This window comes from Notechis scutatus, chromosome 10, assembly GCF_049901735.1.
Source record: "Notechis scutatus isolate UNSWTSFEM ecotype Mainland chromosome 10, rNotScu1.2, whole genome shotgun sequence".
Lineage (NCBI taxonomy): Eukaryota > Metazoa > Chordata > Lepidosauria > Squamata > Elapidae > Notechis > Notechis scutatus.
In genome coordinates, this window is record NC_142018.1 from 18,737,514 (window position 1) to 18,760,544 (window position 23,031).

Here is a 23,031-nt window from a genome sequence, read left to right on the forward strand (position 1 = left end):
CTTTGATGTAATATCTGACATTGGGGGCACCAGGTAGAAAATTCAGTTGGGATCTCCGCTGTTGTAGACTGAGGGTCAAACCTTTCCCCCTTTCCAGGCAGGAAGCTCATTTTTGAAGTTTTATTCCCTGCAAAGTTTTTTTTCTTCAGAATGATGAAACCCAAAGGAACAGGTCTTTGTTAGAAATTAAACCCCCTTGAGGGCATTTCTCTATTCCTTATGGCAGACGAACTCATTAAATTGAGAAAATGATGAATCTTCCCTGATTAGCTGTCATCAACCAGCAATAGAAAAATTTTTGTAAACCTTATGAAATTCAACCACTTGTTGAAATGTAATCCGCTTTCCCCCCACCCTTTTTTCGTAATGTCTGTGTATATATTAAACTATCGCATTTCCCCCCACCCCTTCTGGGTATTATTAATTAACCAGAATTAGCCATAGACCTCTGCACTGCATTAAAGTAATTTCCCAAGAATTATTCCTACCAGTGTTAATGTAACTTCATTAGTAGCCAATGGATAACGCTTAATTCCCATGCTTTTTCATTCCAGTTTTATTGCGGCTAGCAGCTGACCAGGACTTTCAATAAATTAACTTGGGCAAAGATTTCCCAGCGATCGGATCGTTCTTGATTTAATCGACCAGGGAAGTTAGAAGAATATTTCGTTCCTGGCAATGTTTGGGATTTAAATTAGGGTGCCAGCTTGTCTGGGAGGGATTCACGCTGCCCTGTGAAACTTTCAATGCCTGGAAACAGTTGAAAACAATGGTTTCCGATACAGGAACTCCAACCGTGACATCAGCTGGGTGTAAATTGAGGGCAAATCTGAAGTTCAGCTACAGCTAGTGTTTTGCAACATTGATCTAGAGGTGTGAGTGAGAGATTTGAGACAGATCTCTGTGGATCCCAAATCATTTTAGAATAGAGTAAAGTAGAGTAGAGTAGAGTACAGTAGAGTAGAGTACAGTAGAGCAGCAGAGCGGAGGGGAATGGAATAGAAATAGAATAGAATAGAATAGAATAGAATAGAATAGAATAGAATAGAATAGAATAGAATAGAGTAGAGTAGAGTAGAATAGAAGATATGGAATGGAATGGAATGGAATGGAATGGAATGGAATAGAAGAGAAGAGAAGAGAAGAGAAGAGAAGAGAGAGAAGAGAAGAGAAGAGAAGAGAAGAGAAGAGAAGAGAAGAGAAGGAAGAATTTAGTTTCTAGAATTAAGGATGGGTCTCCTTTCGTGTCCCCGGCAGGAGCTGGAGCAAAGGATGGGAACTCAACCCTTCCCCCGTGGCAGCTCTCGGGTCTCAAACACGGGCTTGCTAACCAGTGGTGGAATTCAAATTTTCTTACTACTGGTTCTGTGGGTGTGGCTTGGTGGGCGTGGTAGGGGAAGGATACCGTAAAATCTCCAGTCAGAGGTGGGATTGGCCGGTTCTCCGAACTACTCAGAATTTCTGCTACCTGTTCTCCAGAGCTGGTCAGAACCAGCTGAATCCCACCTCTGTTGCTAATCTCCTGCCTAGCTTCCTTTCTCAGACCGCTGTGCTCCAGTCCTTAAATGAACATTTATCACTTAACCTTAAGTACCAAAGGGCTTCACTCGCAAACTAAACACACACACACATACACACACACACACACACACAAAGCAAGCCTCAGCAGATGAGTGCAATCGATTAGTTGAGCAAAACAGTTCGCTGATTGGAAATCCGGGGCTTTGCACAGAAGAGGCTCTTACTAGCCTACATATTATCCTGCTGTCCCTGTGTCGCAGATTTTATTTTATTTTATTTTATTTATTCACCAAGGAGGGGAACTCTGGACGGCTTCCGATGTTACATCACCAATGCCAGATTGCCTTTACGACGGAATATCGATTTCCTATTAGGTGCTTTGCAAATGGTTCGCGTCGCTCTGGAGGCGGCTTTCAAATGGTCGTTTTATAGTGATGCATTTCAAAATGATGGATTTGATGTGTTGGCTTGTACTTGGCTATCATTAGGGATGCTCTTATTGGCTTTGTCTTTTTTTGTCTTTCTCTCTCTCTCTTTTTTTTTCTCCCAGGGTCGCCACGTGAAAACAGGGCAGCTGGCGGCAATCAAGGTTATGAATGTGACCGAGGTGAGCAGAGACCTGCGTTGGTTCAGCCAGGGGAATGGAAAAATGAAGGTGTTTCTCAAAACACTCCCTCAAAGATGAGGGATGGTCGCGTTTGAGACTCAGGACTGGAATCCAGAGAGTCAAAGGGAGAGTTTTAGAATAGAAATAGAATTAGATTAGATTAGATTAGATTAGATTAGATTTCAGAATAGAATAGAATAGAATTCAGAGTAGAATAAAATAGAATTCAATGTAGAATAGAATAGAATAGAATAGAATAGAATAGAATAGAATAGAATAGAATAGAATAGAATAGAATAGAATATGGGAGGGAATAGAATAGAAATAGAATAGAATAGAATAAGATTAGACTAGAATAGGAATAGGAATAGGAACAGGAACAGGAACAGGAATAGATTAGAATTGAAATAGAATAGAAATAGAATAGAAATAGAAATAGGAATGGAATGGAATGGAATAGAATAGAATAGAATAGAATAAAGAGAATAGAATAGAATATGAATAGAATAGAATAGAATAGAAGAATAGAATAGAATAGAATAGAATAGAATAGAATAGAACAGAAACAGAATAGAATAGAAATAGAATAGAACAGAAGTCTTTCTTTCTCTCCCCCAAATTCTGCCAGAAATGAGTCTTGGAGCAGGAGGCCTTGCAGGGTCCCAAAGACTCATTTCTGGTGGAGTTTGGGGGAGAGAAAGAAAGACTTTTGCTGCTTTCCTTGCATGCAGCCAAAAGCAGAAGAAGAAAGAAGCGGAAAGAAGCAGCCCAGTGGCCAGGCAAGGCATGTGGGGCGAGTGGGGCAAGTTTTCCCCCTCCACCTCTCACTACCTCATGTTGTTTGCAATGCAAGTGACGCAAGCCTTGTGTTCCCACATAGCCTGGATTAATTGCTTTGGGGGTGACATTTCTCTGCGGGCCACCAAAAATTTCTCACGGACCACCGGTGGTCCCCCGGCTCACTGGTTGACGACCACTGACCTAGTCCAACCCCCTGCTCAAGTCTATTCTGAATATTAGCCTCTACCTGGGATCGAATTCGCAGCCTCCTGATTGTGACACAAGAGCTCCATCTCTAGGCCACCGGAGCTTCAGAACCGAAGAAGCTTCTTGGATGAGAAGTGAAATGTTTTCAAAGGGAAAAAGAAAAGTCCAGAAGCCTTTTGGAAAAAGCACCTCTTTGAGACCAGCCTGACCTGGATGACTGAGACAATCTCCATGAGACGTTTGACCCGTAATATTCAAATCCTCATTTATCGATAGACAAGGAGACTATTAAATCCAGTTTGCACCCTACTTTGCTTTTTCAAAAACATGAAATGTCGTTAGCGTGATTGACCCCTGGCTGCAGCATTCAGTTGTGATGAATCTTCCGTTGACTCAAATATTTTTTCCCTGTAACCCAGCAGAATCAAAGTTTCTTCCTGCTTATTTCTGGCTAATGATCTGTTTCCAGAGATAGGGTATAGGTTTCCTTTTGGCTTACTCTACCCTTGCTTGATGTTTTCTTAACATCCTGGTCTCTCTCACCAACCAGACTTTTGGCTCTTTGGAATTTAGGGCAGTGTTGCAATGCTGAGACAAGGAGAAGTTGCCGGTTCTATTTCTGTTTTTGTGGTCTCCATTCCTCATTTTTTTTTTTTAAAGAAAGGGCATATATCTTTAACTGCTTTGTAAGCATCCTGTACTGGGGGGAATCTAAATACAGCAGCTTCAGATTTTTGCCTTTGCAAGCAACGGGGCCCTAAAATGTGTTTGCTCTGTTCTTCCAAGAAGGCTGGCCCCATTTTTCTTCAGCTGCTGCTGCTGCTTTGAGTCCCTTTTTGTCTTCATCTTTGAGCTGCTGAGCTGCTTCTGCCGTCAGCTGCTCAGGTAGCAAAATGTGATGTTGGTCACCGCGGGATAATCAGCCCATCTGGCAGGCAGAAATCTTGTCGGTAGTGCGATTTCGGGGGAAGCGTGGAGAGAACGTCCCCATTGCACCGCCTGGACAAGCGAGGAGATTGCAAACTTTGGCTTTCTGAGATCCAACGGAGCAAAGTGGGCAGGGCGCTTCTCGGCGAGGTGGAAGCATGCTGGCTTTCTTTGCATCCCAGGGGAAGTGGTTGATGATTAGGAGCAGAGAACGGCTGGTGTGATGGGCTGGCTTGAGGCCAATGAAACATGTGGGGTTGAGTTGGAATAACTGTATATTTCACGAATGAAGGCAAACGTAACACATTCTGCTAGAGAGAAGTTCCCTGAGGATGGGTTCTGTTGAGGTAATTCCCCGTTAGGAGAATGAGCGCATAAAGGGAGACGTATTTGAGAGGAGTGTTTGAATGATACATATACACTGTACAGTAAATGTAGGTTTTTACTTCCAGAAACGTTAAGCAAAGTCCAAAATAGGCAGTCCAAAGTCATTCACAGGTAAAATCAGTCAGTTTTCATCCAGGGATAATCCAAATATCAAAGTCCAGTGTCAAAAACAGTTCAGTATCAGACTTACATTAAATTCATGAATATCAGTCAATTAGGAAAAATGGAGCAACGGCAATACTTTCCAACAGAAGGAAACAGAGATACACTCACGCTCTCTTCTGAGACTCAGACTAAACAACCCAGGTTTCTGGCTCCATCTTATGGCCGTTTGAGAAACCACACCCAATTGCATGCTCTTGCATTCCCTTAAAGAGACAGTATTAAAATGTTTATCCTGGTTTATATATTTCTAACCCAAATAGCTGTTAGGTGACTCATATTCCTAACAGGTTCCAGTAGGAGTCCGAAACAGTGGTGGGATTCAAAAAATTTTACTACCAGCTCTGTGGTCGTGGCTTGGTGGGCATGGCAGGGGAAGGATCGCTTTACTTTCTCTTAGGATAGAGAAACCTCACCAAATTTACACATCTAATTTTGCGAGCTCTTAGTTGAACACAGGGACCGAATCTGAAATCAAGTTCGGAGGAACTATGGCAGGGGTCTTCAAACTTGACAGCTTTAAGACTTGTGGGCTTCAACTCCCAGAATTCCTCGTTCAATCATTTTAGCTCGGGAATTCTGGGAGTTGAAGTCCACAAGTCGTAAGCTTGCCAAGTTTGAAGACCTTTGAACTAGTGTTCAATGCTACAGATCCTTGTTTAATCTCTAGCAGAGCTTGGAATAAGAGTATTCAGTTGAACTCAATACCCTGGTTTTTTTTGCCTTGGTATCTTTCCATGCATCCTACCTAACGAACAGTGTGGAAATTTATTTATTTTTTTAGTGCAATCTGTTGCCTATTCTGCAACACTGATGCTCAATTTGCACCAATTCAGCCACAAAACAATTCACATCCGATGATAAATGAGCTGTTTAGACTCAGTTATTGGCATGCATGCTATTTCTATGGGTTGAAAAGAGAAAAGAAGGCAAACCCAACATTTGGGAGGCCTTTGCATATTCATGTGAATTGCAGAATAATTTACAAACGTAGGAACCAGCCATTGGGGCTTGACAGTGTTATGTCCATCAAGCTGCTTTTACCAGTGGTGGTCCGCAAGAAAATTTTGGTGGTCCGCAGAGAAATGTCACCTCCAGAGCACCCCCCAAAGCAATTAATTCAGGCTATGCAGGAACACAAGGCTGCGCCACCCACATGGCCTGCAGGAACACAAGGCTTGCGTCGCTTGCATTGCGAACAACACGAGGTAGTGAGGGGAGGGGGGAAAGGGCAGAGGGGGGAACTTGCCCCACTCACCTCACGCGCCTCACCTGGCCACCGGGCTGCTTCTTTCCACTTCTTTCTTCTTCTGCTCTTGGCTGCACGCAAGGAAAGCAGCAGAAGTCTTTCTTTCTCACCCCCAAACTCCACCAAAAATGAGTCTTTGGGACCCTGCAAGGCATCCTGCTCCAAGAGGCTGCGCCATTCTGGTGGAGTTTGGGGGAGAGAAAGAAAGACTTCTGCTGCTTCTGCTGCTTTCCTTTCATGAAGCCAAAAGTCTCTCTCTTTCTCCCACCAACGCAGCAAGCCACCGTAGGTCAAAATTCATATTAAGGATCCGCGGGATTTAAAATTATGAGTTTGGTGGTCCCTGAGTTCCAAAAGGTTGGCGACCCCTGCTCCAGACACTCCTCCCCAGGTGCAGGGCAACTTGTCCTTGACTTAATGAGAAGAATGTTGTTGAGTCTAATCTTCCACCACCCTATGCAATTCCTCCCCTCCCAAATTCCCAGGCACTAAAATGTGGCAGCTTCGAAGCTTCTAAGTAAAATATGGCTTGCAAAGCTGACCTCAAAGAGAATCGACTGGAGAAGATGCTGCCGCCTCTATTTTCATATCCTATGTTTTTGTTCGTTTTAGGATGAGGAGGAAGAAATCAAGTTGGAAATTAATATGCTGAAGAAGTATTCTCACCATCGGAACATTGCGACCTATTACGGTGCTTTTGTCAAGAAAAGTCCAGCAGGTCAGGATGACCAATTATGGGTAGGTCTCTTCTCTTCTCTTTTTTTCTGTACGGATACACCTGTTTGGAAATTTAGATAACTCTCGGTTCCCATTGAGGAACTAATTGATTCTTGGAGGGGTTCCTCATCGGACAAAATTATACTCTTCCTGGGTTTCAGTGAAGTAAGAGAAGTTCTCAGGTGTGTTCAGGAGAAAGATTAGCAAACTGTGGGGTCCTTGGTGTTCTCTGAGCTTGTTTGTTTTCGTGCAGATGTTTCATTACCCAACAAAGTAACATCTTCAGTGCTAGAAAGGAGTGAGTGGGGTTTGTGTGGAAGAGGAGGAGGAAGAGGAGGAGGAAGAGGAGGAGGAGGAGGATGTGGGGTCCTTGGTGCTCTCTGAGCTTGGTTGTTTTCTTGCAAACGTTTCATGACCCAAACTAGGTAACATCATCAGTGCTAGAAGGGAGTGAGGTTTGCAGGGAGCGGGAGGAGGAGGAGGAGGAAGAGGAGGAGGAGGAGTGCAGGGCAGCCAAAGAAGACCCAGCCAATCAGCTTTTTCTTTCTCTTTCTCCTTCTCTCTCTCTCTTCCTTTTTCTCTCCCTCCCTCTCTCTCCCACTCTCTTTCTCCTCTCTCTCTTTCTCCTTCTCTCTCTTTCTCCTCTCTCTCTCTTTCTCCTTCTCTCTCTTCTCTCTCTCTTTTTCTCCTTCTCTCTCTTTCTCCTCTCTCTCTCTTTCTCCTTGTCTCTCTTCTTCTCCCTCTCCCTCTCTCTTTCTCCCTCCCCCCCTCTCTGTATGATATAGTTGATTTGTACACATGGCAAAAGAGGCCTCAGGGAAGAAAGAAAATGCCAATAAATAAGACCATTTGTAGCTCAGGGTTGAAAACTGCGGGGTCCTTGGTGCCCTCTTAACTTTTGCAGTTTTCTTGCAGAGGCGTTTCGTCACTCAACTAGGTAACAACATCAGTGTTCAAAGGGAATGGGGATTTGTGGAGTGGAGGAGAAAGAAGGAAGAGGAAGAGGAGGGCTGTGGAGTACTTGGTGCTCTCAGAGCTTGGTGGTGGAGGTTTCGCATTTGCTTTTTCCTGCAAACCAACCAAGGGCAGAGAGCACCAAGGACCCCCTCAGAAAGAAGACGACGTGCATGTAAACTTTCTGAACTGTCTGTTAGGGTTTGTGGATTAACCCCTAGAATAGTATTGCAGCAGTAGTCAAACCAAGAAGCCAAAGGAGAGCGGAAGGGCCCCAGAGTATACACACACTGAACACAAACACTGTTTGTAGTTTAAATAGTTTTTAATCCAGTTAGAGTTTAAGCATTGTCATTCAGTCCATTAAGTCATTCACAGTATTTCCATCCAGTAAGACTCACTAGTATAGTCCAAGTTAAGAGTCCTTGCTATATCTTTATCAGCCGATAAAGATATCTTCTCCTCCTCCGGTTTCACTTTCCAGAGAAACAAACGCTGGATATTCAGCAGACAGTAGCAAACAATAACAGTTCAGTCACAGGCACTCACAGTAAGTAATCACAGTTAGTCGCAGTAGCACACAGTTACAGTTACAGCCAGCAAGTTCACAGTTACAGACAGCTTTCCAGCTTCTAATGCTTCCTTATATTGTAACTTCTAACCGCACCCTTAATCGGCTAATTGCCTGCTGCATTGTGCTTAAAGTGATAAGCACTTAAACCATGATATCTAAGTTTTATATATTTATTCACCCAAACCATATTTGGTATCAATGTTATACCTAACACTGTCCACCACCATTTTGTTTTTAATTTTAACTTCTCCATTCCCCAGTTGGTCATGGAGTATTGTGGGGCTGGGTCTGTCACAGATTTGGTGAAGAAGACGAAAGGGAATTGCTTCAAGGAAGACTGGATTGCCTACATCTGCAGAGAGGTCCTTCGAGTAAGTTCCCCTTGGGTTGAAATGTGGAAGGAAGCTCTTCAAGGCTGGGTTGGAAACGACCAACAGACAGGGACTCCTCAATGTAGGACTGCCATTGATCCCAACATTTCTGTTGCTGAGCGAGACAGGCATTGAGTGACACTTGCACCATTTTACACCCATTCTCGCCACTGTTACTAAGTGAATGCCTGCAGATGTTGTGTTAGTAACACAGTTGTTCGGTGAATCAGAGCAAAACTCTGAGACAGGCATTTTCTCAAAATCCCATTTTATTAGAGTTGTCATACTGGCACATTAACGCTGGGTCATCTTACTTCTAGGGTCTGTCTCACTTACATGCCCACCATGTTATCCATCGAGATATTAAGGGGCAGAACGTGCTGTTGACGGAAAACGCCGAAGTGAAATTGGGTACGTATCTCATGCTTCTGGTTTTTGGGCAGAGTCTTTCCAGGCTGCTGTGTGACGAGCAGCCCGGACTGTCTTCAATGTCACAAGCCTGTTGTAAAACAAGCTGGAGTAACAGGTGGTCCTTGACTTATGAACACAGTTTGGTGAAGCTTAATCCATGGGACCCACTCTTAGAGAGGGCATGAGTGAAAAGCCCCTTATTTGAGAGTAGGCTTGGGTTTTGTTGGAAATGCCAAGATGGTTCACTGATTAGCAGCCCTCAGCCTCAAAATCAAAGCCTACTCATTTTGTCTTGCGACATCAGCCAACATTCTTTGAACTACTCCTACTACTACTACTTCCTTCTCTTCACTTCTTCTTCCACTTCTTCTTCTTCTTCTTCTTCTTCTTCTTCTTCTTCTTCTTCTTCTTCTTCTTCTTCTTCTTCTTCTTCTTCTTCTTCTTCTTCTTCTTCTTCTTCTTCTTCTTCTTCTTCTCCTCCTCCTCCTCCTCCTCCTCCTCCTCCTCCTCCTCCTCCTCCTTCTTCTTCTTCTTCCTCCTCCTCCTCCTCCTCCTCCTCCTCCCTTCTCTTCCCCCTCCCCTTCCTCCTCCTCCTCCTCTTCCTCTTCTTCTTCCTCCTCCTCCTGCCTTTCTCTTCCCTCCCCATCCCTCCCTTCCTCCTCCTCCTCCTCCTCTTCTTCTTCTACTTCATCTTATTTTTCTTCCTCCTCCCCTCCTCCTCCTCCTCCTCCTCTTCTTCCTCTTCCTCTTCTTCCTCCTCCTCCACCCCTCCTCTTCCCCTTCCCTTTCCCCTCCTCCTCCTCCTCTTCTTCTTCTTCTTCTTCTTCATCTTCATCTTCCTCCTCCTCCTCCTCCTCCTCTTCTTCTTCTTCTTCTTCTTCCTCCTCCTCCTCCTCCTCCTCTCCTTCCCTTCTCCTTCTCCTCCTCTTCTTCTTCCTCCTCCACTTCTCCCCCTCCCCCTCCCCCTCTTCCTCTTCCTCTTCCTCTTCTTCTTCTTCCTCCTCCCCCTCCCCCTCCTTCTTCTTCTCCTTCTTTTCTTAAGCCACAGTTGTCAAAGTTATTGCTTTGTGTTTCCCCTCCTTTTTTTTCTCCTGTTTGCAGTTGATTTTGGGGTCAGCGCTCAACTGGACCGGACGATTGGCAGGAGAAACACTTTTATTGGGACTCCTTATTGGATGGCACCTGAAGTCATTGCTTGCGATGAAAACCCAGAATCGACCTATGACTACAGAGTAAGTTTTCCCATTGACGTCTATCTACTCCAAGTCAATGGAAAAGAATCATATATTTTCTCCTTATTAGGCGAAAAAAAATTCCTCCAATTGAACTTTGGAATGGTATTAATCAGGGTGTCCAACCTTGGCAACCTCAAGATATCTTTCTGTCTGTCTGTCCATCCATATATCTAAACATCATCTATCCATCTATCCACCTATGATCTATCTATTTCTCCATCTATCCATCCTTCTATGAATTTATCACCTATCTATCCATCTATCTATCCACCTATCATACTATCAATTCTATCCATTTTATCTATCCTCCATCCATCCATCCATCCATCCATCCATCCATCCATCCATCCATCCATCCATCCATCCATCCATCCATCCATCTATCTATCTATCTATCTATCTATCTATCTATCTATCTATCTATCTATCTATCATTATATATCAGTAGGAAAGTGGAAAGGTTAAGTGAATTTCACTTCCTAAATTCTCTTTTGGATACAGACAGACACTTGTGGCTGAGTACATTCTTATTTCCTCTTTTTTTTTCTCAAAATGAACTGCTTGGCTTAGCACTCCTGTCGGTCATAAATATTGCCTTTTATTCTCTTTGAAATGCAGCCCTCCTGGACTTTCGAGCCAATATCTTTCCTGTCTCACCTTCTATGCTTCATCTTGATTTCTGCCCTTTCTTTCTTTCCTTCCTTCCTTCCTCCATGATCGATACCAGCTGCCCTTTGCTCTGGTTTGAAGCTACGAATCCATAAATGAGAGAGTAGAGCCAAGGATGCTTCAACAGCAATTTCTAACTCTACATGAGTTCAGCCTTTCTCGGCCACTCATTAAAAGAGCCCTATTCACTTTGAAGGAGAAAGATGGAGCTGCTTTAATGAGTAGAAAAAGGGGGACACGTTCGTGTGAATCCAAGAACCCTTTTGAATTTTCTGCAAAGTGAGTATCATCCTTAAAGTCAGGCATGGTGGTAATCTATTCTTTCTATCTCTTTTCTTCTTCTTCTTCTTCTTCTTCTTCTTCTTCTTCTTCTTCTTCTTCTTCTTCTTCTTCTTCTTCTTCTTCTTCTTCTTCTTCTTCTTCTTCTTCTTCTTCTTCTTCTTCTTCTTCTTCTTCTTCTTCCTCCTCCTCCTCCTCCTCCTCCTCCTCCTCCTCCTCCTCCTCCTCCTCCTCCTCCTCCTTCTTTATCTTATTATCTATCTATCTATCTATTTATCTATCTATACACACACACACACACACACTTTCTACACAGTTTACTCTCTGGAAACAAACACTGTGGGGGTAAGGCATCCCTAACACCTTTCAGGGTTTGTGTTCTTAAGATACAGCCTGTTGTGCCTTCAAATGACTTCTACCGTACTGCCTTAAAATGGCTTCTACTGCACAGCACTGTGGAGTTGCCATGGTAACAGCTTCACAGTACTCCACAAGGGGGCTCTCTCTGGTAACTGGGAAAATCCAACATTACAAATTACATTTGTTCCAGGTTGCCAAAATTAGGGCTTTTCCTGTATAATACAGGATTAGGAAAATAAATACCCAGGCAAAGGTTTTCTTTATTAATGCTCCTTGATTTGCTGCTCGCTGCTGCTTCGGATGACAGAGGAATGACTCCTGGCTAACTAAGATGTTCCTCCATATTGGCCACGTTGATTATTAGCTAGGCAATGTTGTGGTTCTGTAAAATTGTATCCCAACCTGTGGGACGTGCAAGGATTGAGCAAGTAGATCAAACTTTTGTTGGGGTGGTTGTTGCCTGAAACAGACTGATTGTTCACGTGCTATGAATATCTATGATTAATTAAACCAGGGTTTTTTAAACTTGATGACTTGAAGATATTTGGACTTCAGCTTCCAAAATTCCCCAGCCAACCCCCATATGCTGGGAGTTGAAGTCCACACATTTTCAAGTTGCCAAGGTTGAGAGACACTGAACCAGGTTGAGATACACTGAACTAAATTTTGGCTTCCTTAATCTGGTTCTCTTGCTCCACATGATACCCAAAGCCCAAAACAAACCTATTTGGCTCTTGTTTTTCATTCATCGAAACCTTTTGCTTTCCAGAGTGACTTGTGGTCCTTAGGCATCACTGCGATCGAAATGGCTGAGGGAGCTCCCCGTAAGTTGACTGCATCTTATTCTTTGCTGCTTGTGGGGGTATCTTCCAGTAGGCTGGTTTTGACCCCATGACCATCTGGAGCTCTTGCCTCACAATCAGGAGGCGGTGAGTTCGATCCTAGGTAGAGGCAGCTGTTTCTCTCTCTGGGTACAACGAGAATATATCTGCTGAACAAAACTCCACTCTGGTGACAGGAAGGGCATCTGGCCAGTAAACACTCTGCTAGCTCTGTTCAGTTGCCTAGATTCCATCCCGCAAGGGATTATGGGGTTGTTAAAAGAGGAGGAGGAGGAGGATCACAATTTCATGTTTGGTTTTGGTCATCACATTATAAAAAAGCTGTAGAAATTCTGGAAAGAGTGCAGAGAAGAGCAACCAAGATGATTAGGAGCCTGGACGCTAAAACATATGAAGAACAGTTGCAGGAACTGGATATGGCTAGTCATAATGAAAAAGGATCGGAGACAGGATAGTCATGTCCTGTCATGATATCCTGTCCCCAATATTTGAGGAGTTGTTACACAGAAGAGAGGGTTAACATATTCTCCAAAGCACCTGAGGGCAGGACAAGGAGTAACGGATGGAAACTCATCAAGAAGAGAAGCAACCTAGAACTAAGGAGGAATTCCCTGACAGTGAGAAGAATTAACCAGTGGAAGGATTTGCCTCCAGAAGTTGTGGATGCTCCAACACTCTTTTCAAGAAGAGATTGGATGAAATTTTGTCCAGCATGGTATATGGTCTTGTGCTTGAACAGGGGATTGGATTAGAAGACCTCAAAGGTCCCTTCCAACTCTTATTATTCTGTATTTTCTTTGCATCAAAGGATTCATCCTACGGCTAACTTTGCTCTTGTTAAAAGGGAAAAAAAAAACCCAATGGATCTGCTACTCAGCATGTGTCCAATTCTTGCTCCCTTTTGAAGTCATTGTGTGGTTTCTACACCACAAAAATCTCCTTCTGCTCCCCCACGCTGGCTTGCAGCTGCAAAAATTGTGGTTTTCTGTGTCAGACCGATACAGGCTAGTATGGAAATAACGCCGCGTTGGCAGCTGGAGGCAATTGTGAAAATGAGCAAGGCCTTTGTCTTACTAAAAGAAATAAGTGCAAGAAGAGTAGTGAAAGACGTTTCACACATTCAGAGTTGTCCTTCTTGCGGTTGTCAGAGCAAGCGAAGAACCTTTCTGTGTAGATTGGCTGAGTTGGAATTACGAGTGTTTCGTATCAGCCCATTGCAAAGCCGAGTTTGACTTTCACACTCCTTGCCATCAAAGGCGAGTTGAGACATGTCACTGGATCAGTAAGTTGCTGTCTGGCCCATCAAAGGACACCGTATCTGTGGGGTGAAGAAGCTTGTGAAGATGTTCATTGGTGGAGGAACAACCAATATCATCTCTTTCCTGCCTCTTCAACACCAGCATCTTCCATGGGCTTCCAGCAATGTTGGATCAAAGCTGGTTTGGATGGATGAGCTTAAGGGAAGGGAAAGAAGCAGGTTGATAGCCTTTAGCCCTGGGATGGATTAAAAAATGTTTTCTGGAAGCTCATGGATGGTCATAAGAAGGTTTAGAATATGGGATGACAAGGAGGTGAGGACTGCATTGTGTAGTCAAGGGACAACATGGGGCTTTCCTGAACTATCTGGTGTTGATGTAACCTTCAAAGGAGCTTACCTCTTGTGGGTGATTTCTGGGCACACAAGTAGACCATCAAAAAAACTGTTTGGAATAGGGGTGTCCAACCTTATTGACTTTAAGACTTGTGGACTTCAATTCTCTAAGCCAGCGTGGGGAATTCTGGGAGTTAAAGTTCACAAGTCTTAAAGTCAACAAGTTTGGACAACCCTGGTTCAGATGAAGCTTTCAGACTGCTTTTTAGTATCTTACTATGCAGGGTTAGAGAACTTAAGCAACAGTGGTGGGCAGTGGGGAGGTAAACCCGTCTCAAAAGTATTTTTTTTAACCTTTTGTGTTTGTGTGGATATGTTTTTATTGTAGCTTTGTGCGACATGCATCCAATGAGAGCTCTCTTTCTGATTCCACGGAACCCTTCTCCGAAACTGAAGTCCAGGAAATGGTAAAGCATCGGTTTTAATAATCATGAATGTGTAGTGGTCTCTTGTTAGGGTGGAAGGACTTTAGGGGATCCTAAACAGTTGCCATCTCATCATGTCCTTCAGATTGAAGTCCAAGTACTCTCTTGAGTGTGGTTGTTTTCTTGCAGACGTTTCATCACCTGGCTAGGGAGCATCATCAGTGTTAGAAGGGAGTGGAGTTTGCTCTCTGTTTATATATCTATATATCTCTGACTGGCTTTCCCTGTCAGTATTGGTAGAAACTATATTTTCCTCTTGGTAGCACTGATAATGTTATCTAGCTGGGTAATGAAACATCTGCAAGAAAACTACCAAGCTCAGAGAGCACCAAGGACCCCACAACTAAAAAACTAGAGATACCCCCTCCAAAGAGGAAGAAAGTCAAAGTAAACAAACCATGATTAATTGGCTCATCCATAAGACTGATTCTGCCTAGTTTAACAAGGCACCACAAAAGCAAAAATCTTGGCTTAGTAGGACATGGAAAAGAACCAAATATTTTGCTGGCATCTTAGAAGAAAAAAAGATGACCAAAGTTCTCCATAAAATGAGATTGTTTGTGTCATTTTTCTTGATTTATTTTGATTTTTGTTTTGTTTTTTTAGGTCAAAAAAGTTTCTCAACTTTGTCGACAGTTGCTTGGTCAAAAATTACATGCATCGCCCTGTGACTGAGACTCTGCTCAAACATTCCTTCATCAGGGACATGCAAAATGAACGCCAAGTACGCATCTTGCTAAAAGACCATCTAGACAGGACCAGGAAGAAAAAGGGAGAAAAAGGTGATTTCTATATTCTTGCCACTATTGATTTTGAAGAGTTGTTTGTATGGAAGAGAGTAAAGCCTGAAAGTCAGTTTGTACCTCACGTAATGGCAAAGGAAAGCATGTTGTAGATTGGGAGTAGAGGAAGGGTCAAAGACGTTGACCATGACCCAAACTCTACCTCTTTGTTGCCTGCCTGCAATGGGCATAAAACGGGGGTGAAATTTTGAACACAAGGCCTCAGTTGAAATGACTTTTTCATCTTTTCTTGGAGATCCCTTTGGTAAATCTTTATGTGGACTCAACTCCCAAGAGGTCCAGCTGGCATTTTTCAAGATGAGTTGGCTTAAATTCCCAGAATTCCTCAAATGGCAACCTTTAAGATGCATGAGATAGATAGATAGATAGATAGATAGATAGATAGATAGATAGATAGATAGATAGATAGATAGATAGATAGATAGATAGATAGATAGATAGATAGATAGATAGATAGATAGATAGATAGAGATGGAAGACAGATGATAGATACAGATGATAGGTAGGTAGGAAGGTAAGTAGATAGACAGACAGACAGACAGATAGAAAGAGATAGAGGAATCAAGGAGAGAGAGATGGAAGACAGATAGATGATATATATAGACAATAGATAGATTTAGAGGAAGATAGATAGATAGGTAGGAAGGTAAGAGAGATGATAGGTAGCTAGAGATGATAGGTAGATAGAGGAAAATAGAAGAGAGAGAGAGATACAAAAAGAGATAGACAGATAGATAAAGCAATCTGATAGCTCCATTCCTCTATGTCCCATCTCTCTCTGTCTCTGTTTCTCTCTCTCTCTCTCTCTCTCTCTCTCCCTCTCCTTCTCTCTCCCTTCTTCCCCTCCTCCTCTCTCTCTCTCTCTCTCACACACACACACACACACACACACACAGACACAGACACAGACACAGACACATAGACACACACTAATATATGGAACAGATTTTCTGTACCCTGCCTGGAACAATAACGCTTGTTTTGTATGACTTTGCCTCCCATCCTTGTCTTTTTTTAATAGATGAAACAGAATATGAGTACAGCGGAAGCGAGGAAGAAGGGGATGAGTTGAACGAAGACGAAGGAGAACCAAGGTTTGGTTTTGCCTTTGCAGGTCAAATTGGAAGAGTTCTGTGATGGTCTCTTAAGGGACCAACATCTCCCCAGCCCATTGAAGTCCACAGGTCTTAAAGTCGCCACGGTTGGACATTCCTGCTATAGAGGCCACGGGGCAGGTGTCTTCTAAGTTAGCCTCAGTGGTGGGTGTCAACTAAAAAGCTGGTTCATTCCGGTGCAGGAGAACCAGTTGTGAACTTTCTGAGCAGTTTGGTGAACTAGTTGTTGGAAGAAATCATGAGGCCAGAGAACTAGCTGTTTAAATTATTTGAATCCCACCACTGGTTAGCCTGTTACCTTCATAGTTATTAGAAGATGCTTTCTGGGTTGAAATCCATGTCCGTTTATCTTCAGAGGAGCGACTTTTTTTTTTCTAAGATCTGGTTTTCAAAAAAAAACAACACCCACTTAAGATGACAGGAAAAACAGTCTGGGTCGATCAGAGAACCCTAGCTACGAATTGTGTTTTGCAAGAAAAGGTGGGAAAATAAACATTGTAGGCCACTGTCTGCGTGGGTTGGATGTAAAAGGGAAGGAACGAGCTGGTTAATAAGGAGCCACGAATTCCAAGCGTTGTTCATATTTTTCTTTTTTCTTTTAAACAAAGCAAAATAAAAATTGTGCATGGCTCATTCTCCCCCAACCACTGAGGTTTTTTTTTTATTGTTGTTGTTTTTGTTTTTTAAGGAAATTCGGCTTCACTAGAGCTCCATTATTTTTTCTAGGGCCTTTATGTCCTCTCCTCCACACTCCCACTACCTCCCAACCACCCAGAACCCCAGCAGATGGGTTTCCATACCAATTCAAAAAAAATATAGATAGCTGAATCCTTCTTTTGTTCCTCTTCCAGTGTTTTGCTGTTGAATGCAAAGTGTGAACAGATGCTAAAATGGGTTTGGGGAAGGCAGCGGTGAAGGGAAGTCTCTAGCGAACAGATAATCAGCTTTAGCTGGGATTTGGAAAAGTTGCTAAAACAGAGGCCGGTCTGGGAGCTGAACCAGAAAGATTCTGCAGTGGGTTTTACTTCTTTCTTTCTTTTTTCTTTTTTGGCATGTTCTAATGCTGCTGAGTTTTTTTGGCGTTTGCTGGACTATCTTAATACTAAAATTAGTCCAAAAAATTGTCCTTCCTTCCTTCCTTCCTTCCTTCCTTCCTTCCTTCCTTCCTTCCTTCCTTCCTTCCTTCCTTCCTTCCTTTCTTTCTTTCTTTCTTTCTTTCTTTCTTTCTTTCTTTCTTTCTTTCTTTTTTATTTTCCTTCCTTCATTCATTGCTTCCTTCCTTCCTTTCTTCATTGCTTCCTTCCTTCCTTCCCATTTTTTCTGTCTTTTTCTCTCTCACACTTTTTTTTCTATATTTCACTCTCCCCCCCCTTTTTCTTTTGTTTCTCTCTCTCTTTCTCTTCCTCTCTTTCTCTCCCCCCCCCTCTCTCTTTTCTTTTCCTCCCTCCCTCCCTCTCATTTTGCACCCATGTGTGTTTTTCAATTAAGCTCCATCGTGAATCTCCCGGGGGAATCCACCCTGCGCCGAGAGTTCCTTCGACTTCAGCAAGAGAACAAATCCCGTTCAGACCCCCCCTGCCTCCAGCCCCTGCAACACCAGCAACAGAAACACCAGGAAAACTACAAAAGGCAGCTTTTGGAAGAGAGGCAGAAGCGCATCGTGGAGCAAAAACTGCAGAGGAAGAAGTTGGAAGATGTAGGAATTGGATTTGATTTTTTGAGGGCGGGGGAGGGTGTTGGGATTGGGTTCCATTATCTTTGGCTGGCCTCATCCTGTTGCCTTGCTTGTTTTCTTTTCATAGAATAGAAATAGGATGGGATAAGATAGGATAGGGATAGGGATAGGGATAGGGATAGGGATAGGGATAGGGATAGGGATAGGGATAGGGATAGAGTCGAGTTGAGTCAAGTCGAGTAGAGTAGAGTAGAGTAGAGTAGAATCAAGTAGAATAGAGTAGAGTAGAGTAGAGTCAAGTAGAGTCGAGGAGAGTAGAGTAGAGTCAAGTAGAGTCAAGTAGAGTAGAGTAGAGTCAAGTAGAGTAGAGTAGACTCAAGTAGAGTAGAGTAGAGTAGAGTAGAGTAGAGTAGAGTAGAGTAGAGTAGAGTAGAGTCAAGTAGAGTAGTGTGCTTTTGGTGCATGTGCGCAAAGCATGCCCACCAAGCCACGCCAACTGAACCGATGGTAAAACTTTTTGAATCCCACCACTATCCCAGTTGTACCTTGAGCAGAAAGGAAGCTGAGTGACCCTGGGCCAGAGCCTCCCTCTCAGCTGTAGCAAGGAGGCAACAGCAAACCATGTCTGAAGAAAGCCTGCCAAGAAATCCGCAGGGACTTGTCCAGGAGTCAACATGGACTTGAAAGTACAAAAACACAAAAGTATCTTGGCCTTTCATGATCTCTTTTGAAGAATCTGGAAGGCCACATCTTGCCCTCCTTCTTAGATGCCGGAGCGTCTGCTCTGGTAGATGCAAAGAGCCCTTTGGACTTCTTTAGACTGCTTTGCCAAGGTAGAGGTAGTCCTGCAGGACAACGGTTAAACAGTGATCAATTGAGAAGCAACTAAAAAAAAACTCCACAGTGCCCACTCTTAAAAATAAAAAGAGGAAGAAGCATGGAATTACCCATGGTAGGATCCAAGAGTTTTGTAGATTTTTATCTGCTTTGACTTTATCTGATTGGCACGGTTAGATATGATAGATAGATAGATAGATAGATAGATAGATAGATAGATAGATAGATAATAGATAGATAGATAGATAGATAGATAGATAGATAGATAGATAGATAGATAGATAATAGATAGATAGATAGATAGATAGATAGATAGATAGATAGATAGATAGATAGATAGATAGATGATAGGCAGGCAGGCAGGCAGGCAGGCAGGCAGGCAGGCAGGCAGGCAGGCAGGCAGATAGATATAGAGATATACAACAGTAGGTAGGTAGGTAGGTAGAGAGAGAGACAGACAGACAGACAGACTGTCTCCTTCTTGCTCACACAGCAAATATTCTTTCAGTTTCCAAACAGCCCTCAACACACTGACAGGATGCTAGCCAGATAAATACCGATGGATGCTGGTAGGCAGAATTTTCCCCCCTTATTTTCCTCCCCAAAAACTAAGCCCGACCATATAGTTTCGTAGCGAAGCAAGAGTATTGAGCTAGTAGATATATAACGGCAGGAAAAACTGCGCTGCGCCCTTGTTATATATATTTCTTCATTTGGGAGCTTGCTCAGGACAATTTCATATCCATTTATTTGTCGGCTGAACGATAGCCAAACGCACTAAGAGGGAGGGGGAATAAAAGCATTTCTTGGGGAGGTTGATGCTTTCGACCGTGTTTAGAACCCGCTAGTGTCAGTACGATGTTGCAACGACGTGACCTACGAACGAATAATTTACTCCTTGCATGAGATGCCCCGGAAAAAAAAAAAAGATGAAATGAAAGCAATGTCATTTCTTGGCATTCTGTCTTCAGCATCAGAAAAAGGAAGAGCTTCGGAAACATCTGGATCTGGAAAGGAGACACCCAGAGAGCAAAGTGGCCGCAGGCTACCTGCCGAAGGATAAAAGCAGCCAGGAAAAGCCGGACGAGGCGTGGTGCAAAGGGGAGGCGGTCCAACACGCAGGAATGCAACAGGTGTGGTTGTAGTTGGACAGAAGAGGCGCCTTTGGGGTACTTTTTTTGCATGAAATCAGAACAGAGTTGGAAGGGACCTTATACCAATTTTTTACAGATTTACAGAGTTGGAAGGGATCTCATAGGTCATCCAGTCCAACCTCTCCTCCCCCCTCCCCCGCCCAAGCAGGAGACCCTACACCATTTCTAACTGATGGCAGTCTGGTCTCTTCTTGAAAGCCTCCAGGGATGAAGCTCCCACCACTTCTGAAGGCAAAATCTGTTCCATGGGTTGATTGTTCTGACTGTCAGAAAGTTTCTCCTTATTTCCAGGTTGAATCTCTTCCTTGATCAGTTTCCATCCATTATTCCTTGTCTGGCCTTTGGGTGCTTTGGAAAAGAGCTTGACCCCCTCCTCCTCTTTGGGGCAGCCCCTCAAATATTGGGGCTCTGCTATCCTGTCTCCCCTGGTCCTTCTCTTCCCTAGACCAGCCATGCCCAGTTCCTGCAACCATTCATCGTATGTTTTAGCCTCCAGTCCCCTCATCATCCTGGTTGCTCTTCTCTGCACCCTTTCTAGAGTCTCAACATCTTTTTTATAGTGTGGTGACCAAAACTGGATGCAATACTCTAGCTGTGGCCTTACTAAGGCTTGATAGAGTGGTATTAGTACCTCCCTAGATCTTGATTGTACCCCTCTGTTAATGCAACTTAGGATTGCATTGGCTTTTTTGGCTGGCGCTGCACACGGCTGGCTCCTATTTAGCTGGTTGTCCACTAAGATTCCAGGATCCTTCTCACATTCCACAGTGTCACCTCTGATTTCAGATATCTAAGATGGCCTCTGCTGTGGTTGACTCTCTCAAAAAAAAGGACCCTGTTGTGTCCTAAACCAACTCCACTGACCTCGCAAGGGTTCTTCTTTTGATTACAAGGCCATTCTTGTTTCTTTCCCGTTCTAGAGAAAAGCAGACGAAGGAGCTCAGGGGAAGAAGCTTCACCGAACCCTTCCCAAAAACCAGACCCAACTCCTTTCTCTCCAACACGACCACAAGCAGAAGAATAAGGAGACTCCCAAGATCCTTAACCTCGCGCAGGGCCCTTCACCAAACTGCTTGAGCCAAGAGGTAAAAGCCCAGACACCAACCCTTGTCTATGTTGGATTTGGCCACTTGCCACCTAAAACCAGTTTTTAATTTTTTTTTTTTAAAAAAAGGCTTTTAGAAGGGAAAAAGAAGAAGAAAAAGAAGCAAACAATGGGCATTTGGGAGGGCTCCCCGAGCTTGGTTGTTTCTTATAAAATCTCACATGGCCAGGAACCATTTCGTTCCATCTCCAGCCTGCAAATAAATAGATGGTTGTTTGGGGCTGAAGAGAAAGCTAATTGAAGGTTTTATTTATTTATTTTATTTATTTTGGTAAGAATGCTTTCAAAAGGACAGAAAATGATAAGAAAAGGCTCATTCATCGATGGGTCAAAACAGCCCCAGATTCCAAAATCACAAGACCAGCTCTAGAGGCCACAAGGCAAACCAAAGAATAACAGTCTTCTGAGAATGTCCAGATTGTTTTTGAAGAGAAGGGGGTGGAATTATACATCTTAGATTGTGCTTGATTCTCAAAACAGAGGAAAAAATCATATGGAGTTATGGAGTTTCCTCCTTCTTGAGTTCTCTTCTCTCGGCGCAGGGGTCTCCAAATTTGGCAACTTTAAGACTTCAAGAGGCAACTTGGACTTTCTTGTTGTTGTTTTTTTTTCTTCTTTTGAAGACGTTTTGCTTCTCCTCTAAGAAGCTTTTTCAGCTTGGACCAGATGGTGGGGAATGGAAGGATTGATATTCCTTTGCAGCCAGCTGGTCATTTGCATCCTTTTACAGGGTCATTGAGGCCACTTGGAGGTTTATCTGTGTCCACAGGGTCACCTTGAGTGGTGCAAAAGGTTCTTGTAGTTTGCCATTGTTTCCTCTGAAAATCCATTCCTCCTCCCACACCGTTCCAAGGGTTTCCATCCCAAATCATATAGCTAAAAGTCTGCAGAGATTCTCAGTCATTCCAGGTCATAGTTGTTCCAAAGGTTTTTCTTTTGAAGAGGTTTCACTTCTTATCCAAGAAGAGTCTTTAGCTCTGACCGGGTGGTGGGGAATGGAAGGATTTATATTCCTTGCAGACAGCTGTTCATTTGCATCCTTTTAGAGGATGTGACACCCTTTGAATGGTGTGGGAGTAGGAATGGATTTCCAGAGGGAAAATTGCAGGCTACAGAAACCAGAAAACAAACCTCCAAGTGGCCTCAACTGGCCCTCTAAAAGGATGCAAATGACCATCTGTCTACTAGGGTTAGGGGTAAGGATTCCCTTAACAAGGAAAGGCAAGAAAATGGGCCGAAATTCACTTAACCAATTTCTCACTGAGCAACAGAAATTTGGGGTTCAGTTGTAGTCATAAGTTGAGGGTTACCTGTAGAAAAGATTGAAGAAGAAGTGGGGTGGCAAAATGTGACTGGTCGTCCTGGCTTTGAGAAGGTAGAGCATTAAAAGTTCTCTTCTATCACTTCCACATTCTCCCCCCCCCCCCCCAAAAAAAAAAAAAAAAAAGAAAGAAAAGGAAGAGCGAGAACTTGCATGCCGAAAGGGACAAAAAGTCAGTTCCAATATCCATTTGCATCTCTGGCTTGCATTCCGTGAGTGACCTGTTTTGTAGAGGGAATAAAAGCCATCGTAGAATACAGCCCAGGCCTTTCTGGTTAAATTTTAATCCAGATGTAGTTATTGTGAAGTTTTGACATTAGCAGCTGTAGGCAGTGAGTCTCTATAGGAAGTGTGGTGCAGTCACAGGACACAAATTGGGTCTGACAGTTCCTTCGGACACTGAGGCTTCTGCCTTGTGTTTTTAATCTGTCCTGTTTGTATGTGTGTGTATGTGCGTGCGTGCGTGTGCGCACACACACACACACACACAAACACACACAGTGTGTACAGGTAGTCTTTGACTTATGACCACAACTGAGCTCCAAATTTCTGAAGGAGAATAGAATTCTTTATTGGCCAAGTGTGATTGGATACACAAGGAATTTGTCTTCAGTGCATAAGCTCTCAGTGTACCTAAAAGGTATAAGTGATGAATCATGATCATAGTCAAAAGAGGTGTTGATGGAGGTAGAG

General features: G+C 43.3%; 1 protein-coding gene across 3 annotated transcripts in view; it reads left to right on the top strand.

Moving 5' to 3' along the window:
* The window catches only part of NRK (Nik related kinase), a 93,048-nt gene that overhangs the window by 20,423 nt on the left and 49,594 nt on the right, over window positions 1-23,031 (top strand). For 2 of the 3 annotated variants that reach the window (XM_087972202.1, XM_087972203.1), the window contains exons 3-14: window positions 2,072-2,128; window positions 6,453-6,578; window positions 8,346-8,456; window positions 8,777-8,867; window positions 9,969-10,099; window positions 12,180-12,234; window positions 14,232-14,310; window positions 14,935-15,110; window positions 16,153-16,225; window positions 17,735-17,942; window positions 19,730-19,891; window positions 20,833-20,997. In XM_087972202.1, the coding sequence (XP_087828328.1) occupies window positions 2,072-2,128; window positions 6,453-6,578; window positions 8,346-8,456; window positions 8,777-8,867; window positions 9,969-10,099; window positions 12,180-12,234; window positions 14,232-14,310; window positions 14,935-15,110; window positions 16,153-16,225; window positions 17,735-17,942; window positions 19,730-19,891; window positions 20,833-20,997 (1,434 nt within the window). The remainder of the gene's footprint in view (window positions 1-2,071; window positions 2,129-6,452; window positions 6,579-8,345; window positions 8,457-8,776; window positions 8,868-9,968; window positions 10,100-12,179; window positions 12,235-14,231; window positions 14,311-14,934; window positions 15,111-16,152; window positions 16,226-17,734; window positions 17,943-19,729; window positions 19,892-20,832; window positions 20,998-23,031) is intronic. The other variant, XM_087972204.1, reaches the window with a different exon arrangement.